General features: G+C 40.4%; 1 protein-coding gene across 1 annotated transcript in view; it reads right to left on the reverse strand.

Annotated features, from left to right (window-relative positions):
- The window catches only part of DNER (delta/notch like EGF repeat containing), a 356232-nt gene that overhangs the window by 9452 nt on the left and 323084 nt on the right, over positions 1-23696 (reverse strand). The window contains exon 11 of the mRNA XM_069104612.1: positions 13995-14126. Within this exon, the coding sequence (XP_068960713.1) occupies positions 13995-14126 (132 nt within the window). The remainder of the gene's footprint in view (positions 1-13994; positions 14127-23696) is intronic.

A 23696-nucleotide genomic window follows, 5' to 3' on the forward strand; every position in this document is an offset into this window, starting at 1 on the left:
CCTTTGTAGAACTATCACACGGAAGATTGTACCAACTATTCTCCTCTGAGAATGGAAGGAAATGTAAAAAAATTAAATTTCAAGAGAGGTTTGACTGGATAGAAGGGGAAACGCCTCAACTGAAAACATTATAGAGAAATTTGATGACTGTGAGTATTGTCAGACACAGAAAGAAACAACCAAGACAAGTTGAAGACACTCTTTTCCTAGATAAGTTAACAGCAAAGTGATTAATTACCAGCTGTCCTAAATGGATTGGATACCATATGACCTGGAAGAAGCGAAATAAACTAGGTCTGTTCTGAGATCTGTGCTAAATTGTTCTCAGTGATTTTAGAGAATCTTATGTGCAGTGCTGCTTTACAATCAAATATTGGTGGTGAATGCGATACAGTCATCTACCTTCCAAAGCTGATACTCTAAGTAGACCAATGAAAGAAATTGACATAGTATAGACTTTATAACTTCCTAGTCATGGAAATATGCAAACAGGACCAAGCAAGAAGCTACCACTGAACAATTCCCATGGATGTGGGTAAGTACAATGATTATGAGATGTTTACAGAATGATTGCTTTTTCCCTAAATTCTTTTTCACAAAGAGTTGTTTGAAGAGATCTGGTATATATTTAGAGAGACAACTGTTATTTTCTGGTTGATAAAAGTGAAGCATGACTCACTTGATTTCTAAGTATTTTAACATTCTTTCAGGAAAAAAGCATAGGCTACGGTCCAACGTTCAGCACAATTATGCTAAACTTTCAGAACACTCATAGCATGAGGATAGCAGATACATATTTGTATTTCGGGTCTATCCTTTATTTAGAGGAGATTGTCCATAGGCGTGCTGGACAAACCTCTGTTGGATTTTCACATAATATTACTGGATTTCATGGAAATAATCTGCATATGTCACATTACATATGCATGAGCATGTATACATTTATTGAGAGGCAACATGGCATAGTGGAAAATGCTGGACTTGGTATCTGGAAAATATGGGTTTGAAACCTATATCTAATATATACTAGCTCTGGATCCATGGGAAGATCACTTTTCTGAGTTTCTATTTTCTTATCTGTAAAATGGGGATAATAATGTCTATAGTACCTTCCTCCTATACTGTTCATGAGTCTCAAATTAGATAATATATGCTAGTGCTTTGTCAACTTTAAAATGCTAAATGAATGTCAGTTACTATTATTTTATGTCCAACTACAGTCCCCTGCCCCTGAGACATATATATAGAGGGTCTTCCCTCTAAGTTCTCCTCCAGCAGTGGCTCATGGTGCTGTAGATGTGACCCTAAATCTCCTTGGATGTTCCAGCTCTACTAAGCTCACCTCTATCAAGGTGAAAAGGTTTTGAGTATAGTCCTGGTGAAGGACCATGGCATTCAAGAACCAGCCTGATTAAGTCATCATTCAGGTGGTACAGCAGAGAGAGCACTGGACCTGTGTAATGGGAATGCAAATTTGGAAGATCTTCCCTGCCCCTAGGCTAAAGTGCACCTGGAGCCTGGGGTGGGAGGCTTGTTTTTCAGTAGATACTTCTTGATTGGCCAGTGAGTCAACAAGGTTGTTACATTCTCTGAGCCAGGAGAAGGCTATATAAGCCCTGATGTGTAGCTTTGTTTTGGGGGCTCACTTTGAGAAGTGTTCTGTGATTTGGTCTGTATTCTGGGAAGCTGTTGTCCAGAGCCCCCCCCCGCCGGCTTTGAAAAACCCAGATGTTGACTGGGTATGGATGTAATGGTTGGACAGTTTGGAAACTGTCTATTTGATCTGTTTCTGTCTTGATAATTCTGTCTGTATGTTCTGAAGTTCGGGGTGCTGATCTTTTTCCCCTGAACTAGGTAAATGATATACATCTGACTGATTAAAGTAAGCTTGTTAACCCATTTTGAGTTGCTTTCCTTTAACAAAGCAGATCCAAGAACCTGTGCTGGCGGCAAACCCTGAGGACGCTTGGGGTGCTTGCTGCTACAACCTGGTATCAGGAAGACTAGCCTCAGTCATTTACCATGTGACCCTAGGCAAGTCACTGCCCCTCTATTTGTCATCTGTAAAATGAGGCTAATATAACATATAATAATATATTATTATAATATATAATAAATGTATAATATAATAGTACCCACTTCCCAGGATTACCGTGAGGATCAAATGAGGTGTTATTTGTAAGGAGGTTTGTAATGAACAGTGCCTAGCACACAGTAGGCTCTATATAAGAGGAGGCCACTAGCTGCTATTACCAAAGGTGAAGAGGAAGAGGAAGCTGATGATTTTTTTAGCTGTGACAACTCACAAACCATGAAGTGTTGGTGAAGAGAACCTATGCCAATGGAATCCCAGATGTTTTGTAAGTATCATATGTGTTTATACATATAGACACACTCTCTACATATATAAATCAATCGATCAACAAGCATTTATTAAGTACCTACTATGTGCTAGGTACTGGGAAATCAAAGAGCAAAATGAAACATCTATCCAGGGGAAACAACGCGTCCATATGTAAATATTTAGGAGGAAAAAAAAAGATAATTTGAGGGATAGGAGAAAGAAGAGTAAGCTGGAGTTTAGGAAAGGTCTCATGAAGAAGATGATGCTGGAGAGGAGCTTTGAGGAAAACTAAGGATTCTTAGATGGAGTCACACACACACACACACACACACACACTCACATACACACACATTCTATACCCATAAGATCATTCCAGCTGGATAGGAATTTTACCAGATCATTTGGTACACTGCTCAGTGCTGTGTTCCAGGTCTGTCTAAGGAGCCTGGGATACAGGATCTTCCATCATCTATCTGTATTTCTCCTAAATAGCTTATTCCAGGCTGCTCTCTCCCTGCACATGCCAAAAACAAAAACTTCCTGGCTCAGTTTTTAAAGGATTGCTCCCATATTACCACCACCTCATTGCTCTGTCGGGAGAAAATATTATGAGTTGTTTTTGCTCTCAAAATCTGCTTAGTAACCTGGCTCAATTTGACTGACAGCTTAGCTAGTTAGCTTGAATAAATCCAACACTTTGTCTGAAATGGAGCAAAATGTATTTACACCAAGTGGTCGCATCTGCCATGTCACATTCTATCCATTATCCTCATAAGTCTTCCGCTTTGTGGTACCCTGGGAGATCCACTGCATGAATCATTTACTCCATTGGATAAAATCCAGGATGGGAAAAAGAAGATGCATCGGCAGAGGGATGAACGGAATGACCTCATCAGCCCACAGTGGGTACATGGCCCAGAAATGCATGTATGCTTGGTGCTTGGGACATATTTCCCATTTGCATGACCCAGGAAGCATTTGGATGACAGCCTTATACATTTGCCATAAATGTACCTTTCCCTCCTGTAAATGTATATGGCACTTTGTTCATCCCAAACAGTTTTCACTTAACTGTAGGTTCAAAGAATTAGGGCTTGAAAGGACCGTGGGGACCATCTAAATCCAACTCTCTTATTTCATGAATGAGGAAATTGGAGTCCCCGAAAGTTGTGACTTGCCCAAGGTCAAACAGATAGTAATTATCAGAGGTGGAATTTGAATCCAGATTACAGGAAACAGGATCACAGGTTTAAAGTTGGAAAAGGTCTCAGTCTACCTAGTGCAACACACCTTCTGGTAATATGGTACCCATCATATCCACACATGACGTTAGGCAAGAGCAGACTGAGTATGGAATGGCATGGGAAAATCCTCAATGAGCTCTCACATGGTGCATTAGTTGAATTTTGGCTTGCCTTAAGTAGGACCTGGCATCATTTTATAATTTGAGCTAAATCAAAATTTGCCTTATTTGAATTTGCAAATAATTACCACTTACATATCACATCTTCCAGATCTATCTCACAGAGTTACTATGTGGGCTCAAGTGAGATAATGCACGTAAAATGTTTTGCAAACCTTAAAATGCTATATACATGTTAGCTTTTAAAAATATATATTATTACTGTCACCTAAGGGACTTTAGCTAACAATGAGAAAGGCTTATGTTTCTCAACGCAAACAATACCCAGTGGGCATCAGGCTGAAAAGCTGTTACTAGGACTAGCTTCCTTGGGGTGTTTTTTTTTCAATAAAGTCTGACAGATGTGACATAAACCCCAAAGCAATGGACGTGGGTGACAGTGACTCAAATTTTCAGACACCTGAGTTGTTATGGTAACTGCCCAGAACACTGACTTATCTTGGGCCATGGACAGCATCAAATACTAATAAGGATGGAAAATCATCTTCCCTCATCTCTCTATGTGGGCCTGAAAAGATATCTGTGGGGTGGACCATATTACTTTTTATTATTACTGATGGGATGTTAGATAATGACTACCTGCCACATATGAGATACTGTTTATGGCCCTAGGCTAAAATTAATAGTGGAGGTAGCTATGGAATAGCTAAAATAGAACTAAGTGGCATGTGAAATTGCAGAAGCTCTGTAGACTAATGCTTTCTAATGAGATGCATAATACTAAGGGCGTCTTAGCTGGTCTTGGTTTATAGCTCAGCCAGTTAACAGGCATTTAGCAAGTTACCAATAATAATTATTATTAATAACAATCGCTAATATTTACATAGAGCTCTAAACTACTGCAGGTCAGGCACCGGGCTTAGCAATGGGGCTACCAAAATGTAAACAGTTCCTGCCCTCAAGGAGCTCACATTCTAATGAGAGAGATAACTTGTAACTTACTAAGTACAAATAAGGATACATTAAAAGTTATCTCAGAGGGGAAGGCTCTAGCAGCTGGGGGAGCATGATAGGTCTGAGCTGAGGACTGACAGGAGCTGGAAACTAAGAGGTAGAGATTAGAAGACAGAGCATTGTAGGCACAGGGACAGCCAGAGTAAAGGCCATGGAGATGGGAGATGGAAAGTCATGTGGGAGAACACAAGTTAATTAGTATGTTTGTTGTTCTATTGTTTCAGTCCTATCCGACTCCTCATGACCCCATTTGGATCAAAGATACTGGAGTGGTTTGCCATTTCCTTCTCCAGCTCATTTGACAGATGAGGAAACTGAGACAAAGAGGGTGAAGTGACTTGCCCAGGGTCATACAGCTAAGAAGTCTCTGAAGCCATATTCAAGCTCAGATCTTTCTGACTCTGTCCACTCCATCCATGTGCCACCTAGCTGCCCAGTAGCGCTGCATCAGAGGGCATGAAGGGGAACAAAGACTAAAAGAGAGGAAGAGGCCAAAGTGAGAAGGGCATTAAATGCCAAGCAGAGAGGTCTCAGAAGCATCTCTAACCCGCTACTATCGGTGGCAGCAGCTGGGGTTGGGATTTTTCCGGAGGAAGAAGGAGTAAAGAGTAGCAAACACTTAAATTGCACAAACATTTGTCTTCCCAGGCATGTTAAGACACTCGCTCTTTGGGAACATTTCACAGAACGGATTCTATTTCTCTCTCTATCATGTGCCCTGGTAGGTCTGAGAGGTCGGGTTTCAAAGGCGCTTAGGAATTTCATAGGGATGGGTGAATCCAGCTCCCAGCCCCAATTTGCTGCCACCAAGTGCAGGAGAAAAGATCTCATTTTCTCCCTTTGGCTTTGATGGGCTGCATCATAAAATCCTGCAGAGCAGGAACATCGCAAGAGTCCTGCCGTTGGGGTCAGAATGAAACCAGGTTCAAATCTGGCCACTGATGCTGACCCACTGGGGGACCGTGGGCAAGTCATGCAACTCTGAGTTTCAGCTTCCTCATCTATAGGATGGAGAGGATGAGAAATGCTGCACATCCTTTACAATGCAATTGTAAGTATTTAACATAATAATAACAGCCAGCATTTACATAGCATTTTAAGGTCTCAAGGCACTTCACAAATATCTCGTTTGATCCTGATAGCAATTCTGGGAGGAGGGCTCTATTATTATTCCCATTTTACAGATGGGGAAACTGAGGTGGCACAGTGGATGGACAGCTGGGTGTGGATCAGGAAGACCTGAGTTCAGATCTGAACTCAGACTCTAACTAGCTGTGTTCCCCTGGTCAAGTCATTTCACACTTTCTGCCTCCATTTCCTTATCTGTAAAGTAAGGATAATAATAGTACCTATCTCCCAGGGCTGTTGTGTGGATCAAATAAGATTATAGTTATAAAGTGCTTCAGACAGCATCTGGCGCTTAGTAAGAACAATATAAGTGTTAGCTATCATCATCATCATCATCATCATCATCCACATAGCTATTAAAAGTCTGAGGCTAGATTCGAACTCGGATCTTTCTGACTTGATCCAATATTCTATCCACTGCATGACCCAGCTGTCTCCTAAAAAATGTATGTCCAGCATCTTGTGAGCTTTAAAGGGCTACCTAAAAGTCAACTATTCTTAGAGTGAGGGCATAGAAGTCACTTGATAAAATCATTGAATGTTAGAATTAGAATTTTAGAACTAGGCCAATCCTTTCCCCTAGAGGCAGCTGGGTGACTCAGTGGATAGAGCTCTGACCCTGGAATCAGCAGGACCTGAATTCAAAACCACCCTTGGATACTTACTAACTGTATGACCTTGGACAAGTCACTTAACCTCTGTTTGCCTTAATCCACTGGAGAAGGAGACGGCAAACCACTCTACTATCTTTGCCAAGATAACCTCATGGCTAGTGTTGGTATGCTGTGATCCATGCTGTAATGAAGAGTTAGACACAAACTAACACCTGAACAACAAATCCTTATCCTTACCCATTTCGCAGATGAAAAAACTAAGGCCAAGAGGGTCTAAATTAATTGCTCAAGATTCCACAGCTAATTAGTAGCAAAGCTGGGAATACTAAACTTGAAGTGATAAAGTCTGGGTTTGAGTCCTGACTTAACCACTTAATACTAACAAGTGATTTCTGGAATATTATTTCTTGGAAAGATGACCAGCTGTTTTCCATATCCATTGATGGACCCAATCAGGAAATTACTAGTGGTAGAAGCTGAGGGACTCCTGCTTCTGTTCAGTAGGAAGAAAATCTCTTCAAAAACAGGGATTACTGGACATTCATGTTGTTTACCTTTTTTTTTTCCTGAGGTTCTTTGTTTGAGATCAGTTAGATGTGAGCCCGTCAGAAGTCAGGAAGATACAGTAAAGAGGATTTCTAGTTAGCTTTTAACTCTGTTGTACTCCTATAAATTAGTGATGTCTGATGCTAAAGGGCCTGTGGTTTGTTTAGAATCCAATTCAATAAGAAAGTACTTTTAAGGTTCTTTCTATACTAGAATTCTATTTCTGTGACCAGAAGTTTTTCAAGGTCATTTGCTTCTTAAATTACATCATAACATCATTGTGCTAATTTTAGAATTAATCTGCCATGTTTTATCTCTATGATAACAATTGTAGTCACTCGTGAGTATTTTACATAATTCCTTACTCAATAATGATGAGAATTCCTGGACCCTGTTCCTTCCTCTCCATTCCCATTATTTCCATTCTGGTTCATGCCTTCATTGCCTCTTATCCAGGCAGTAGTAACAGTCTCCTAACTGGTTTAATTCCAATCTCTTCTCTTCCAGTCCTGGGCTGCATGATTTCTTTTTTAAGTTCACAGTTCTAATTAAATCACACACTCAAAAATTTACAGTGACTCCCCTCTGCCTACACAATGAAGTCTACACATGCCCCTTAACATGGCACTCAAGAAATAATACCTCCTTCCTCTCCTTTGTAGAGTTGGAAGTTCACAGGTATGAACATTACATATATTTTCACTTATATATTATATATTTCATATTTTATATATTATTATATATATTTTCATGTATATGTTATATAATTCATATTTTATTTTTTATGTATTGGATCAGTTTTGCTGTTTTTTTCTCTTCTTTTTCTTTAAAAATATTCTTTGTTGGGGTGGCTAGGTGGCACAATGAATAGAGCACTGGCCCTGGAGTCAGGAGGATCTGAGTTCAAATCTGGCCTCAGATGCCTGACACACTAGCCGTGTGACTTTGGGCAAGTCACTTAACCCCAATTGCCCTCCAAAAAATAAATGGAAAGAAATATTCTTTGTTATATGGGAGAGCTTTGTGGAAAGGGCAAGAAAAGGGATAAAGAGAGAAATTTTGCCAACATATAAATAAAAATTAATTTTTTTTTAAAAAGTCACACAAAACTCTCCATGAGACCCTACCTACTTCCACAAAACACAGCCTCTTTTGGTAACTCGTTGAGTTACCCAGCAAAACCTCCATTGTTAGAAAAATCTTCCTTATATTAAATATACCTTTTGGTTTCTACCATCTATCATTGTGCAGGACTTGGAATCAGGTAAGACCTCAATTTAAATCCTACCTCCACTATTCCCTAGCCATAAGACTCTGGGTAAGTCATTTAATTTCTCTATGCCTCAGTTTACACATCTGTAAAATTAGGACAATAACAGATAACAATACCTTCTTCACATAGTGTTTGTGAGGACTGAATGAATTAAAATATGAAAAGTGCTTTGCAAACCTACACAAATGCTAGTTACTATCTCTCCATCAATGGATATAGTTGGTCATCTGGTCACTGTTCCTCAAAACAATACTCAGATTTCAGGGGGTATTTTTGTCCTAACCTGTGATGTCACTGGTGTGGGAAACTTCGAATGTATAAACTCCTATACTGAAGCAACTCTAATGGTTAGTATTAGGGAATTGTGTAGAGAGCAGATGACAAAAGCGGGGTTGAAACCGAGGTCTTCCTGACTCTAAATCAGCCGTTTCCCAGTTGTATACCAAAATGCCTCTCCATATCTCTGAAATTTCCAAACTTTTAAGAATTACCACTTCTCAACCTCTGCTTCTCTAGTTTTGCTAACAGGAGTCCTGATGGCCTTTACTCAGAGATCTTATTTCCCACTCCTTTGTCTTAAGTAAAATTTTCTGAACCATTCTGAAATTCTATATGCACTACTTACAGAATCCATAACAGTGGTTTAAACAACCTAGTAAATGGCACAATTGATGAAGCATATAAGAAAGGTATCATTCTGGATGGAAGTTTTTTTCTTTACAAAATGAAGGTGTTGAATAAGTTACATGGTAATGCCCTACTGATCCTATATTGCCTTTAAATATGCTTTCCATGAATCATGGCACCATGCCAATTTATTTTAACAATACAATAGTATTTTTGGTGACTATTGGTCATTTTGTGGACCATTATGCCAACTCACTCTTTTTCTACCCTACTTTTACTTAGATAGTCAATCTCTGTCTTATGTACTTGGAGTCTCTTTTCTCTCCTAAATCTTCTGGCCCACACATCCTTTCTGATTCATGCTCTCTTCGTAACTGGTCACTCCTATAGTTTATCAAAGTTATTTTGATTCTGATCCCATTCTTTAAATAGAATCTGCTGATGCTGGGGGTCATCTGAAAACCATTGTTCAGGACACTCATGAAAGCAAGAGAAAATAAAAATACATTAAACAGCAGAGAACACCCTGGGAGCAATGCAGCCTAGTGGAAAGAAAACTGACCTTCAGGTCAGGTCATTGTTCTTCAGTCATTTCAGTCATGTCCAACTCTTTGTGACCCTATCTGAGGTTTTCTTGGAAAAGATACTGGGATAGTTTACCATTTCCTTCTTCAGCTCATTTTACAGATGAGGAAACTGAGGCAAGCAAGGTTAACTGACTTGCTCAGGGTCACACATCTAAGTATCTAAGTATCCAAGGTCAGATTTGAACTTAGGAAGATCAGTCTTCCTGACTCCAGGTCTGGCAGTCTATCCACTGTGCCACCCACTGCCCCAAGTCATAGGACATAGGTTCATATACTGCCTCTGAAACTATTGGTTTAGCCTTAAGCCATTTAACTTCCCAGAGACTCAATTTCTTCATCTAAAAAAACAAAGAGCTAGGATTAGGCTTTCTTACCCTGGAACATCCCTTTGCCCCTCTGGACCCCTTCTCTTATTGGTGAGTTCCTTTTGGAACCTCAATTTTGAGGCCCAGGCTAGTCATTCTTCATTTCTATTTTTTCTTTGCTTCAGACAGTCCAGAATTCCTCACCATACCCCAGCTGCCTTTTAGTCTTGAAAATTCCCTCCGCCCCTGTGGCCTTTCCCCCAGTCTCTTACCCCTTTGTCAGCTTTTCAGATCCTTTTTAGGTGTTGTCTTCCCCTTTAGAGTATAAATGCTTTTGAGGGGAGGCATTATATATTTGTATCCCCAGAGCTTAGCCCAGTGCTGAGTACATAGGCAGCACTTACAAATGCTTGGCAACTTGACTTGATCCTGTGATTCCTCCAATCTAATCTTTTGCAGAACTTTTTAAAAATGAATTTGGAGGGGCAGCTAGGTGGCACAGTTGGGAGGACCTGAGTTCAAATCCGACTTCAGGCACTTAACAACACTTACTAGCCACGTGACCTTGGGTGAGTCACTTAACCCCAATTGCCCTGCCCTCCCTCCTTCAAAAAGACAAAAAAAAATTTAATTTGGAGATGTGTAAATGAAATAATCTGATTTCAATAGAGAAGATAGAGAGTCCCTTCAAAGGATTTACAAGTTATGCTACAGAAAATAATTGATTGACCTCAATGAATATGTGACTATGACAAAAGCAGAATAATTAATCTACCCTCTGGTCTCCCATCCTAAAGTGCATAGAAGACATCTAAAACTATGTGTCCAGTAGACGTCTTAAACTCAGCATGTCCCAGACCATTCTCTCCCCTCCATCATCCCCCCTTTCTACCTCCCCTATTACTGTGGCAGGTACCACCACCCTCCAAGTCACCCAGACTTGCAATCCAGGAGTCAACCTTGACTCCTTGCTATCTCTCCCCCTCCCCCTAATCTAATCAGCTGTAAAGTCCCTTCTTTTTTAGCTTTATAACATTTCACATATTGTCCCCTTCTTTCCTTTGCTACTGGTACCATCTTGGTACAGGCCTACATCATCTCATGTCTAGACTATGTTAATCAATAGCCCTCTGGTTGGTCTCTATACCTCAGATCTCTCCCTACTCCAATCTTCTCTCCATTCAGTTGTCAAGATCATCTTCCTAAAGTGTAGGTCTGACCAAGTCACCCTCTACCCCAGTCGACAATAGCGATTCCCTCTTACCTCCACGATCAAATATTAAACCTTCTGTTTGACTTTCAGAGTCCTTCATTTCCTCACCTTTCCAGTCTTCTTATACCTGACTCTTCTTCACAGACTCTGTGACCTAGTGACCCCGGACTCTTTGCTGTTCCTCTCCCAAGATATGCTGTATCTCCCAACTCTGGGCATTTTCACTGGCTATCCCCCATGCCTGGAATGCCCTCCCTCCTCATCTCCACCTCTCAGCTTCTCCGGCTTCATTCAAGTCCCAACGCAAATCCCACTTTCTACAGAAAGCTTTTTACTAATCATCCTTTATTTTTCCCTATATTGATTACTTCCAATGTATCCTGAATGTAACTTCTTTATATGTTGTCTCCCCCATTAGGCTGTAAGCTCTATGAGAGCAAGAATGGTCTTTGGTCTGTCTTTGTATCTCTCCACCAATTGGCAAAGTTCTGGCACATAGTGTTTATTAAACTTTTGTTGACTTGATTTTTCTTGACTACCCATGTAGGGTATTACAAAATATCCCTAATAATTAAGGTTCTTCTAGGGAGACAGTGTTTCTTTATAAAAGCACTCACCACACCATGGAATGTCATACATCTCCTCTTAGGGTTTCATGGGGTTCCTGCCTATGAGGTTTTTCATTAATGTTAAATAAAATTTAAGTTTTTCAGCCTTTACAAATCTGACCTTCACTAAAGTTTGTGATGCAGCAGCCAGCCTATGTTTTCAAAGACTGGTGCTTATGAAAGACAAATTCCAGTAGACTTCTTCAAAATTAGCATAACGTTCCTTTGCCAAGAGGGAAATAAGAATTAGAAACAAAGTGTCCAAGGTTACTTCTAGTTATAGAAGAGTCACAGAGTCTGCTGTTAGGGAAAAAGAGTTAACTTTGGGAATGAGAGGCTATGAAGTGAAGAGTGCCCACAATAGACTATGACCAGAGAAGTTTGGGACAGCCATGGAGAGAGAAGAAATAAGATACAGATGTTTCAGCTTTGCAATAGTGAGCAGAAAGGAATGGGGGCCAGTGGAAGTGATGAATGGTAATCAGCAGAGACTATGGTTGTCTAGCAATGAGAGTCTGTACTCTAACCCACAACACAAAACTTGTCCCCATTTTCTACACTTCCTTGGAAGAGGTAGTAGCCTTGCTCTCCTTCTTAGTGGCTAACTAAGGCTCTAGTGTTTAGAATTTGTCTAAGTTTTGCCTTAATTCTAAGCAATTAAAACCATTATTAAGGCTTGAATGCAATGTGAAGAGGAGTTTAATTGGCCGGAAAGAGGGGTGATTTAAACTACTATTTCAGCAGCTGGTTGGGGGCTCATATTATAAAAGAAAGAGATCATTTATTGATTTTTTTAACAACTTCTCAGAGTGGGGAGAATAATTTCACTAGGGGGTATCACTAGGAATGAAGTGAGTCAGTAATAACAGTGGGAACTGGGTAGGAAAATTAATCATCCATAATCCCTTTGGCTTTAATGCCAAGTTTAAAAATATACTTTGCCTCCAGAAGGGCACAGAGAAGAGGTAAAGGAATGGGAGAGAAAAACATGGCCAAAGAGAGGAGTAAGTCCTGGAAAATCTTTCCCACACAAATGATGAGTGCAGTAAAGTGACTGACAACCCTCTAGAGAGGTTGCTATCTACAGAGATGCAATCACAGATTTTGTACATAGCACATAAAACATAAATCAGCCAGTTCATATTACTAAATTGTAAATTCCTTATTCTTCTCTTGTATTCCCCCCATCCCTCCCAAGTACTTGGAACACAATAGGCATTACATAAGTTCTTTTAAATGAAAAGACCTTAAGCACTTATTAAGTGCCAAGAACTGTGCTAAGCACTAAAAATTGAGACAGTCCCTCTTGTAAAGAAGTTTACATTCTAATAGGGGAAGACAACGACTATTAGGAAGTGGAGGTAGGGGAGGGTTTTTTGTTTGGGGAAGTTACAAGGATGGTGAGTGGAATCATAGAATAACTATATAGCTCACTCTTTTGATATGGTCACTGGTCCTAGAAGGAGGAGTGGAAAGTGGATGGGAAGGAGAGTGACAGAGTCTCCTGGGCGGGGGAGTGGGGGGGGGGGAGGGACAAAGTAGCATGATGGGAAGATGGCCCGGCCAACCAAAGACAGCATGCTGGTGGTCAGGTTAAGCTAAACATGACAGCTCACCAATTAGAAGCCCAAGATTCTAGCTGGTTGGTGAGGTATCTGGTTGAAAGTAGAATCTAGAGCTCAGGATTATGGTGCAAGGATAGCCCAGGAATGTGAAAAAATTTTGAGATTTAAGAATTGTGCCATTTTATAACTACAGTTCCCATCCAAATAGCGATGAGTATTGGGAAAGTATTGAAATAATCTGTGGTTATCAATATGGATCCTACTTCTACAGCTATGGTTTCCTTCTGATTCAATGTATTTCTTGTTCAAATTTTCCCTTAAGTCCTCTCTGACCAACATACTAGAAATATTTTTTTCCTCATCCTTTTAAGACATAAGGGGCTCCAGTTTCCCACTTGGGTTATCTATCTGTCATCTCTCATTTGTGGCCTGTGATAGACCCAACTCCATCTCTAATCACATGGTCCTTGTAAAGTACCATTTTGTGCCACTTGGCCAACACAAGGAGCCACTGGTGGCACCCTTTCAGTCTGTTTGTGCCCATCAGATACCTATCCATTGCTGCTGGAATTACTGATAATTTGGTTTTTTTCTGACATTGGGAAGTCCCAAGATTCACAAACATGTAGCATCTTCGGAAGTCTTTAGAGATTTGAGCCTTAATCACATTTTCCAATGAAATGGAAATTTTGTTCTAAAGACATGGAAGAACTAGATTTTAGTAAGGCTATACAATACTCTTCCCTCTACCCCTTGTCTTATAAATTCAGTATTTGATCATAGGAAGCCAGAGGCAGAAATACTTACGGACTTCACAGTTTGGTCCGATCCAATTGTGGGGGCAGTGGCAGATGTAACCATTGGTCTGGTCTATGCAGGTCCCAGAGTGATGGCAGGGGTTACTTTCACATTCATTTATCTCAGTCTCACAATCTTCACCTAAGGTAGATAAAGAGTATTTTACAAATCACAGCTGCAACATCAGATGCCTTATTTTAGCTTACAATAATTTATTTTTATGGTTCTGACAAAACTGAAAGTGGGTTAGACTTATAGCCTCTTTTATTCTGGTCCCAATTTTCCCATCCCCTAGGGCACAAAATACTCAGCTATATATGGCAGCTGCCTAGTTCACAATAACAAAAACAACAAATAGGTTCCCTAATTAACAAATCTACAAAATTCTTTTCATAGCCTCTTTCACCCTTGTCTCTTAGAACCCAAGTTTCCTTCAAGGCTCATACAGTCAGGCAAGTGGCACAGTGGTTAGAACACTGGGCCTGGAGTCAGGAAAAAACTCATCTTCCTAAGTTCAAATCTGGTCTCAGATACCTACTGGTTGAATGACCCTGGGCATGTCACTTAATCCTGTTTGCCACAGTTTCCTTATCTGTAAAATGAGCTGGAGGAGGAAATGGGAAACCACTCTAGTATCTTTGCCAAGAAAACCCCAAATGGGATCAGGAAGAATTGGACATGGTTGAAAAACAACTGAACAACACATCTCACTCCAAGCAGAAAAGAATGTACGCTAGAAGTACCAAACCCATTTTTGCAAGCTTCTAACATTCACCAGGATAAAATATAATCGGGAAATATTCAAGAAAATAAACAAAAATATAATACAACATAGATAATGTTGATTTGTGGTTTCCTAATTCAATAGGCAGCCCAAGGATCCATTTCCATTTGAGTCTGACACCAGAAATGGGCACTCTGGGGAGCATCTTTGTCTCTGTATCTCCTAGCTCCTGACACAGTACCTGATATACAGTAAGCGCTTAAAAAAGCTTGTTGAATTGACTATTTCTTAAGTGACCATGAGAGCTACTACTGCCACTTCTACCATTACTAGTCCTACTACTAATATTAGTATTCATATAGTGCTTTGAAGTTTGCAAAATGATTTCCAAATATTATCTTATTTGATCTTCATAAATACCCTGGGAGATAGGTGCTATTTTTATCCCCATGTTATAGATAAGGAAATGAGACAGAGTTCAAGAGACTTGCCCAGAGTCACATAGCTACTGAGTATTTAAGGGTAAATCTGAACTCAGTTCTTCCTGACTCTAAGCCCTGCACTCTATTCACTATCTACTATGTGTAATGCATCATGTTTAACATCTAGTTAAAAGCAACTGGCTGACTAATCTCCCAAGGAGTAAGTAATCAAAGAGATTATTTATTCTACACAGCCAAGGATTTTCCAGAATTCCAGAGCTTGCCTGGGCTGAAGACATACTTGGCTGGTTAGCTTTGGATCTGAACAACCCTATACCCCACCCTGTACATTTTGATTTATCCCTTAGAGACTCTGGGACAATGCTGCTAGGTAATGATTTTATTGATTTAATATAATTTTGTTTCACTAAATATTTCCCAATTAAATTTTTTAAATTAGCATTCATTAAAAAAAATCAGTTCCAAATTCTTTCCCTCCCTTCTGCCACTCCCCCACCCCTTGAGAAGGCGAACAGCATAGGCAATGACTTCTTTAAAAGCAAGCCTTTGGTTTACACAGAAACCAATATTCTCAACAAGATTAACCAGCAATCAGCATTGGTGGATGCTTTTCTATCAGCTATTGGTTTACCTCAAATTGGTAAAACTACCACATGTTGCCTGTAACCTCTTCTAGATGCTCTCCCCCCCAAATATATCATGGCACCACAGCCATCCCATTTCCCGGTCTTTTCAATGCTTAGCTTACCTCTCAATTATTTTTAAAGTGAAATTGGTTGTAATCACCCTAACAGCATCTGAGCTGGACAAGGTTGATTATAATTCAGCAATGTCTAAACGAATTTGCTATTTGCAACAAATATAGTCATTTATGTCAATAGAGAAAACATAGAATTGATTGCCTCTCACCAACCAATTTTTAAGGCTGTGGTTGTTTTAATGGGGAAATCGCTCTCAGAAGGAAAGGACAACCACCCAACAATTATAAACAGTGCGACACAGCATTCCAGATCCTGAGGCACGTGAGCCTTTAATGGCCTGAGAAGTCTTAAAAGGCTCGAGCAGAAGGCCTTGACAGACATGTACATCAAGCAACCCTGTTCTCTTTCTCAGAAAGGCAATTTGTAACAGAGGAGGGCCGCTTCCAGCTTCTCTCTGTGGCTTCCAATAGGCATTCTGTGAACTTCTGAAAAATGTAAGTCAGCTGGTTCTGTGACAGCTTTCCCCTTAGCTCCTATCCCTGCAGCCAAAGGAAAATGCAATAGGCCACTCACCGTTCCCTGCAGTCCAACATGAATGCCAACCCCATAAACTGCATTGCCCTAGATCCTGGGCAATTCCAGAGCCCTTCTAACTGCTCCTCCCCCCATCCTCCTGTGGAACCTTGGGATCTACTCTAACTGTGCTGCAGAACTGCATTCCAAGAATGTAGCTCCTCCCTAGACCTCAGTTTCCCCATCTGTAAAAGGAGGTCAGATTATGTGATTGGGAACATCCCTTCCAGGTCAAGACTCACAATCCAGAGGACCCAAGTAAGCATACGGTGGTTGTGCTGCTATGATGAAACCACTCCAGAACTCCTCAAACACAAAGTTCCCTTGAGTACTGGGACCCCAGCTGATCTTGTTATCAGCTTGAGAACTGGACTTTGAAAGACTTAAGAACTCTGACTGATGTAAGAGCAAAGCATGTTCCAGCAAACCGAGGATGAAGTGTGCTAACCATCATCAATAAATACTGATTAATTACCTACTGTGTGCCAAGCATTGTGCTGACAACAGGGCTTACCTCGTGACAAAAATGATGGATTCACACTGCAGAATAAGGCATGGTTTGGGGCACAGTCACCGGGGGATTCTGATTTGCTTGTCTATGTACATTTTTCACAAGTATTTTGTTATTCTTTATTTTTAGTGGGGGGGGGTGGTAATGAGAGGGAGAGAAAATAAATACTTGTTAAGTAAACAATTAAATGAAAAATGGATTAGGCTTCTAATTGCTCTCCTCTCTTCATACCAATCCAATCAATTCTCCACGTGACTGCTAAAATGTTTTTCCTAAAGTCATTTTGCAAAATGATTTCCTCTCTCTTACTCAATAAACTCCAATGGCTCCCTATTGCTATGATGATGAAATATGACATCCTCTCTTAGACCTTTAAAGCCCCAAACCACCTTTTCATGCCTGGAATGTAAACTCTCCTTATCTTTTAGACTATGTTCAAAGCACATATTAAATACTGCTTTCTCAAAGTAGTCTTTTCTGATTCATCCCCTCACTACCACCCCAAAATCACCTTAGACTTATTTTCTGTATACGTTTATCTGTCCTTGTCTCTACTCCCCTATTCTTTCCCCCTCAGTAGAATATAAACCTCTGGAAGGCAGGAACTATTTTATTTTTGTCTTCATGTCCTCAAAGCCCATGAGGCAGCTAAGTGGCACAATGGATAGAATATGGGGGTTGAAGTCAGAAGGACCTGAGTTCAAATCCAGCCTCAGACACTTACTTATTAGCTGTGTGACCCTGAGCAAGTCACCTACCATGTTTTGCCTCAGTTTCCTCATCTGTAAAATGATCTGGAGAAGGAAGTGGCAAACCACTCTAGTATTTTTGCCAAGAAAACCCCACCCCATGAAGTCAGTCACAACTAAACAACAGCAACATCAGAGTCTAGCAGAGTGTCTGGCACTTGTGTGCTCTCTTATTGCTGGAATCCCTTCTCATCTACTCGATTTCAGTATCGAAGACGAGATCATTTCGTCCAACTCATTCTTTTTACAGATGAGGCTGGTCACAAACACTTAGAGATGAAGGGCAATTCTGATGAACCTCGAGGGCAGAGTCTTGGAGGAATTTTAGAGGATTTTTTAGCCAAACCGATACTCTGAAGCACCTTCCCTGGCCATTTCCAGACCTTCTCAGTCATTTCCAGATCATCTCAACCATTTCTAGACCTTTCCAACCATTTCCAGATCATTGCAGGCATTTCTAGACCTTCCCAGACATTTGTGGGGCTTGCTTTCTCTTCCTCCATTCTGGTCATCCTCCTTGGGATTCTCTCATCAGAACCACCTTGACTCTTTTCTCCCCCCACTCCCCTCCGGGAGGTCATAGGTGAAGTTTTCACCTTATATTGCCTGAAAATTCCCAATCACTTCCTGACCATGCCACTGTTTGCATTCCCCACACCCTTTCTAGTTCTCTTTCATGTGTTGTCTTCCCCTTCATGTGTAATCTCCTGAAGAGTGGAACCTATCTTTCTGTATTTGTATCTTTAATGCCTGGCACATAGGATGTGTTCCATTGATAATATATTATTCTTTCATTTTTTATTAGTTTATTCATAGAGCATGAGGGGACATTAAAAATCATTTGGTCCAACACTTTCACTCTACACATGAAAACTTTGAGTCCCAATAAGAAGAAATGACTTGTCTAAAGTCACACAGCAGAGAGGTGGTAGAGCTGGGACCAGAAGCTACACCTTCTGGGTCCTGTCCTGGTGTTCTTGCTTTTGAACTCTACTGCCCCTTAAAAAATGCTCTCCTGGGATGGCTGACCCTCCATCCCCAGATCTGTCTAGTTCCTCAGAAAACAATCCAACTGGTTCAGGCCCAGAGAGGTAGCACCAAACTGAGACCCAATTTGGCTCTCACCTAAAACCTGTAGCTGGTGTCAGGAACCCTATAGACTGGGATTATCTTTGGTGTCTCTGTAACCTAAATATAAGCTATGGAAATACCAGACTTTTCCAGGAATCTTTCACTTCAACTAGACAGAAATTTGAGAGGGGGAAGGGAGGGTTGGGGGAAAAGAGAGGTGGGGATGGAGAAAGGGGGAGGTCTAAGAGCCTTGGATCCTCACCTCTAACTCTTAGAACCTCTTAATTCCTCCAAATCTCAGTTCCAAAGTCACCACCTACTTGAGGACTTTCCTACATCAAACTACTAAAGCCTTTCTCCCCAATATCCATTTTGTACATAACTATATGGTTACACATCATCTCTCCTAGCTATATTATAAACTCCTCAAAGGCAAGGATAGTTTCGTTCCTGTCTCTGTGTAGCAATAATGTTTGGCATACAGCAGGTGCTTAATAGATGTTTGTTAGTTCACTGATTTAGAAGTATTACTTTTGACATTCCTCTCTGCATTGCTACATTTCAAAGACATCCTTTTTATATGTGTTTTCGGGGTGATTTTTTCATCATCTAATAACTATACTTTGTTTAAAAAAACCAATCACCTTTTTTCCTCCCCTTCTCCTATCTTTGACTTCTCAAGGGTCTCTTGTTACATCCCCATGTTCACATCGCATTCTATCCCCCCCCCCGATTTCTTTTTATTTGCAGATTTCATTATTGTCTCATCTTCTCCGGTTCTAGGGAACACTTGCATGGTGCCTATGACAGCAGCTGTTCAAACTCCCTTCGTGCTCTTTTCCTTTATTCCTCCCAACATCCCAGGGGAAGGTTGTCAAAACAGACTCACGGAATCCTGACAAAGCAATCACAGAAGAGCAAAGAGGACCTCAGAGCCAGCGTGCCCAATTCCCTCCCCAAAGCATGCATGTCTCCTGACAAATGGCCATCCGAAAAGTTCCTGTCATTGAGATAACCACAACGGAATAAACCTTTTAATTGGTTGCAGAGCTAGACAATAACAAAGCTAAAGCCACAACTTGTATAAACCTCTAGACCTCACTGAGTCATATTAGCTCCCCTGTCTCTCTGCCAGATCAATTAAAAAAAGAAAAAAAGGCTTAAAGCACAATACTTATTAAATTCTATGAGTGAAATGAGAACAACAAAAACTAGGCATGGCAGAATGGGCCTTGGCCAGAGAACAAACAAAAGACTCACATAAATTGATTTGCTACCTCCTAACATTTATTTCCACGATCCCTTTATGGTGCAATAGAAAGAGAATAGGGCTTGCAGTCAGGAAAGGCATGGGGATGAATCCTGATTCGGACACTGATTAGCTATGTTGGGCTTAACTTCTCTGAGCCATGGTTTTCTTACATGTAAAAAGGGGCTAATCAAGGGACATGGCCTTGCCGACAAAGGTCTGTATAGTCAAAGCTATGGTTTTTTCCCAGTAGCAACATATGGCTGTGAGAGCAGGACTAAAAGGAAAGCTGAGCACTGCAGAATTGATGCTTTCAAATCGTAGTGCTGGAGAGTCCCTTGGACAGCAAGGAAATCAAATTAGTCCATACTTAAAGAAATTAATTCAGACTATTTATTGGAAGGTCAAATACTGAAGCTAAAGCTTAAATACTTTGCCTACATAATGAGAAGATGAGACTCATTGGAAAAGACTCTGATGTTGGGAAAGATTGAAAGCAAAAGGAAAAAGGGGACAGCAGAGTGTGAGATGGATAGATAGTGTTATGGAAACAATGAAAATGAACTTCAAGAAATAGTCATGGATAGAAGGGTCTGGTGTGCGAGGATCCATGGAGTCACAAAGAGCGGACATAAATAAATGACTGAACAACAACACCACTACCAGCGGTAACTGCTTCATAGAATTGTTCTGAACACTTAGTATGTGCATGTACATGGTCAAGAAGGATTTGTGATTTCCCATGAAACTCCCACTGTGAGAGCTTTCTCCACCAATACAAATTGTAACCCATCTATGACTTAGTAAAAAAAATCCTAGGGAGTTGCCTTAGGCACATGGATATAAGTGTCCTGTCCAGGATTGCACAGCGTAAGTGTTAATGGTGGCATTTGGAACCCAGGAATCCTGGTTTCAAGTCTAGCACCCTAGCCACATTAATTGACTTACATGTGTGTATACACATATGTGTATGTACATGTAGTGTATACATGAATTTATATAGAGACCGTACACATATACACATATGCATATACAATACGCACATGTGCATATACACATACATATCCAGGCACACATATATGTGTATATTGTATATCATATATATACATATATATGCAAAACACAAACTCTTAAAGCAGATGTTTTCTTTTTTTTCTGATTAGACCTATAATTTCATCTGTGAAGGGAATACCCAGTATTGTGCTTGCAAATGATAAGTTTGATAAGGTCAATGATAAGGTCAAGTGATTTGTCCAGGGTCACACAATCAGTACATATCAGAGGTAGGGCTTGAACATGGGTCATCCAGTCTTTAAGGCCAGCTCTCTCCAGGTATACCACCAGGAGACCAGTGGATCCCAGGGAGCTTCAGACTATTCCATGGCTACTTCCAATCTAATTTTCTTATCTTACCAGAAAAAGACTGCTAATCCTATGTCTCCTAAATAACTGATGGGTAATGCAAACATCTGGATGAACAGCGTTTAAGAGAGGAAATAATCCTGCAATCTCTGAGACTTTCCCTGGGCTAGAAGTGACACTCCTCTTATAAGCTTTCATGGCATTTTTCTTACAGCAATCATGTATGTCTATACTAAAGGCAGAAGAGATCTAGTGACCCAATAGAATTCGATTCAACAATTATTAATAGCCTAGGATATGCAAAACCCTATGAATATAATAAGGGGTAGAAAAATGAAAAAGGGAGATTGTCACAGCCTTCCAGGAGTTTAAAATTCAATAGAGCATATCATCTAAAGGCTTACTGGGGACTTTGCTGCTCTGGTTTTACAGTACCACCATTTTACCATCTCTGGGAGGAAAGGCTGCCGGACTGATCTGTGTACCTGTACATCTTATGTGAAAACTAGCAAATAAAGTCTGATTCATAAAGAATAGTCTCTTGAGAAGACGTGATGAAGGTCTCCAGGCTGTGGTCGCCCGTCTCCCGGAGTAAGTCAAATGGCAACTTCATTTTTCATTCCATTCACAAATGTTATTAGAGCAGCACAGTGATTTAGAGAGAATTGATTTTTTTTCTCAACATCATCATCAAAAAGGAGGTAGCAGTAAAAAAATAAAAATAAACTCTGCTGCATCAAGGCAGTGAAAGCATAGAGATTGATTACGAATATAATCACTGAAGAAAGGAAAGGAGGAACAATGAAAAAAAGAACTCCAAGTCCTATTGGAGTAAATAAAGAATACAGTGTGTGTACATGTTGGAAACTGTTCTCTAGATAGGAAAAGCGTGTGGCAAAGGACATGCTATTCCAGGTTTTCAGGTGCTCTTGGAAATAGATTTGTTATATAGAATCCTGTTTGAAACCCCAAGAATCACAGGAAAACAGCTTCAGATAAAAAGGATCCCAGAGGTCAATAAGCCCAGCCAGTCCAACCCAGACCTCAGAATCCCTCCTATAACATAAGCAACAAGTGATCAACCAGCCTGGGCTTGAAGACCATCAATGAGAGAGAACCCGTAATCTCCAGGCATTGCACTATGAATTGCTCTAATCATTGGCTTGTCTGTCCTTATTCCTTAAACCTGTCTGCAATTTCCACATATTATTGGTAGTTTGGCCCTATGAAGCCAAGGAAAAGAGACCCAATTCCTCTTCCATATGACAGCCCTTCAAACTTGAAGGTAGTTATCCTATTCCACCCCACCCTACCTCGCCCCCCCCCAATCTCTTCTGAAGACTAAGTCTGTCTTTCCAACCAGTCCTCATGTGGCATGATCTTAAGGTCTTCCGCCATCTTGGGTGCCCTCTTTTGGAGGCTCTTGAGCGTATCAATGTCCTTCTTTAAAGGTAACACTTAGAAATGAATGTTACACTACTCCAGATTTGTTAGGACCAGGGCAGAGTTGAATATGATTCTCACCTCCTTGGTCCTGAATACCATTCCCTTCAATGCAATCTAAAGTTTTATGCACTGGAAACTAACTAAAGAGGTATCCATCAATAATGGAATGGCTGAACAAACTATGGAATATGGGTGTCATGGAAAACTATCATGTGGTAAGAAATGCCAAAGGGATGATTTCATTACTTCACACCTGAACTATTGCAATTGCTTGCTGATTGGTCTCCCTGCCTCAAATCTCTCTCCCCTCTCTTGATCATCCTCTATTGTGCTATCAAAGCAGAACTAACCATGTTACTCTCTATTCAAAAATTCAATCAATTCATCAATTACTAAACATTTAGTAAGCACCTACTATGTACAAGAAACTATAACAATCACTGGAGATACAAGAAGAGGCAAAAGATAGTCCCTGTCCTCAGGGAGCTTACAATTTAAAGGGGGGGGAGACAACATACAAGCAAGTATATACAAAGCAAGTTATATTTAAGACAAACAGGAAATCATTAAAAGATAGAAAACACTAGAATTAAGAGGGGACAGGAAAGACTTCCTGTAGACTCTCTAGGATCAAATATATACTCCTCTCTTGGGCATTTAAAGTCTTTCTTAACCTGGTCCCCTTCTACTTTTTCAGTCATACCTTACTCTCCTCCATGAACTTTACAATCCAGCAACACTGGCCTCCTTACAGTTCTTTATACAAGACTCTCCATCTCCAGACTCCAGGTATTTTCCCTGGCTTGTCTCTCTATGCCTGTAAAGCTCTCCCTCCTAATCTCTGCCTCTTGGCTTTTCTGACTTCCTTCAAGGCTCAGTTAA

Source organism: Petaurus breviceps, unplaced genomic scaffold (genome assembly GCF_028583685.1).
Source record: "Petaurus breviceps papuanus isolate PSGF00001 unplaced genomic scaffold, PetGlider_PUasm1.0 688, whole genome shotgun sequence".
NCBI classification, from domain to species: Eukaryota; Metazoa; Chordata; class Mammalia; order Diprotodontia; family Petauridae; genus Petaurus; species Petaurus breviceps.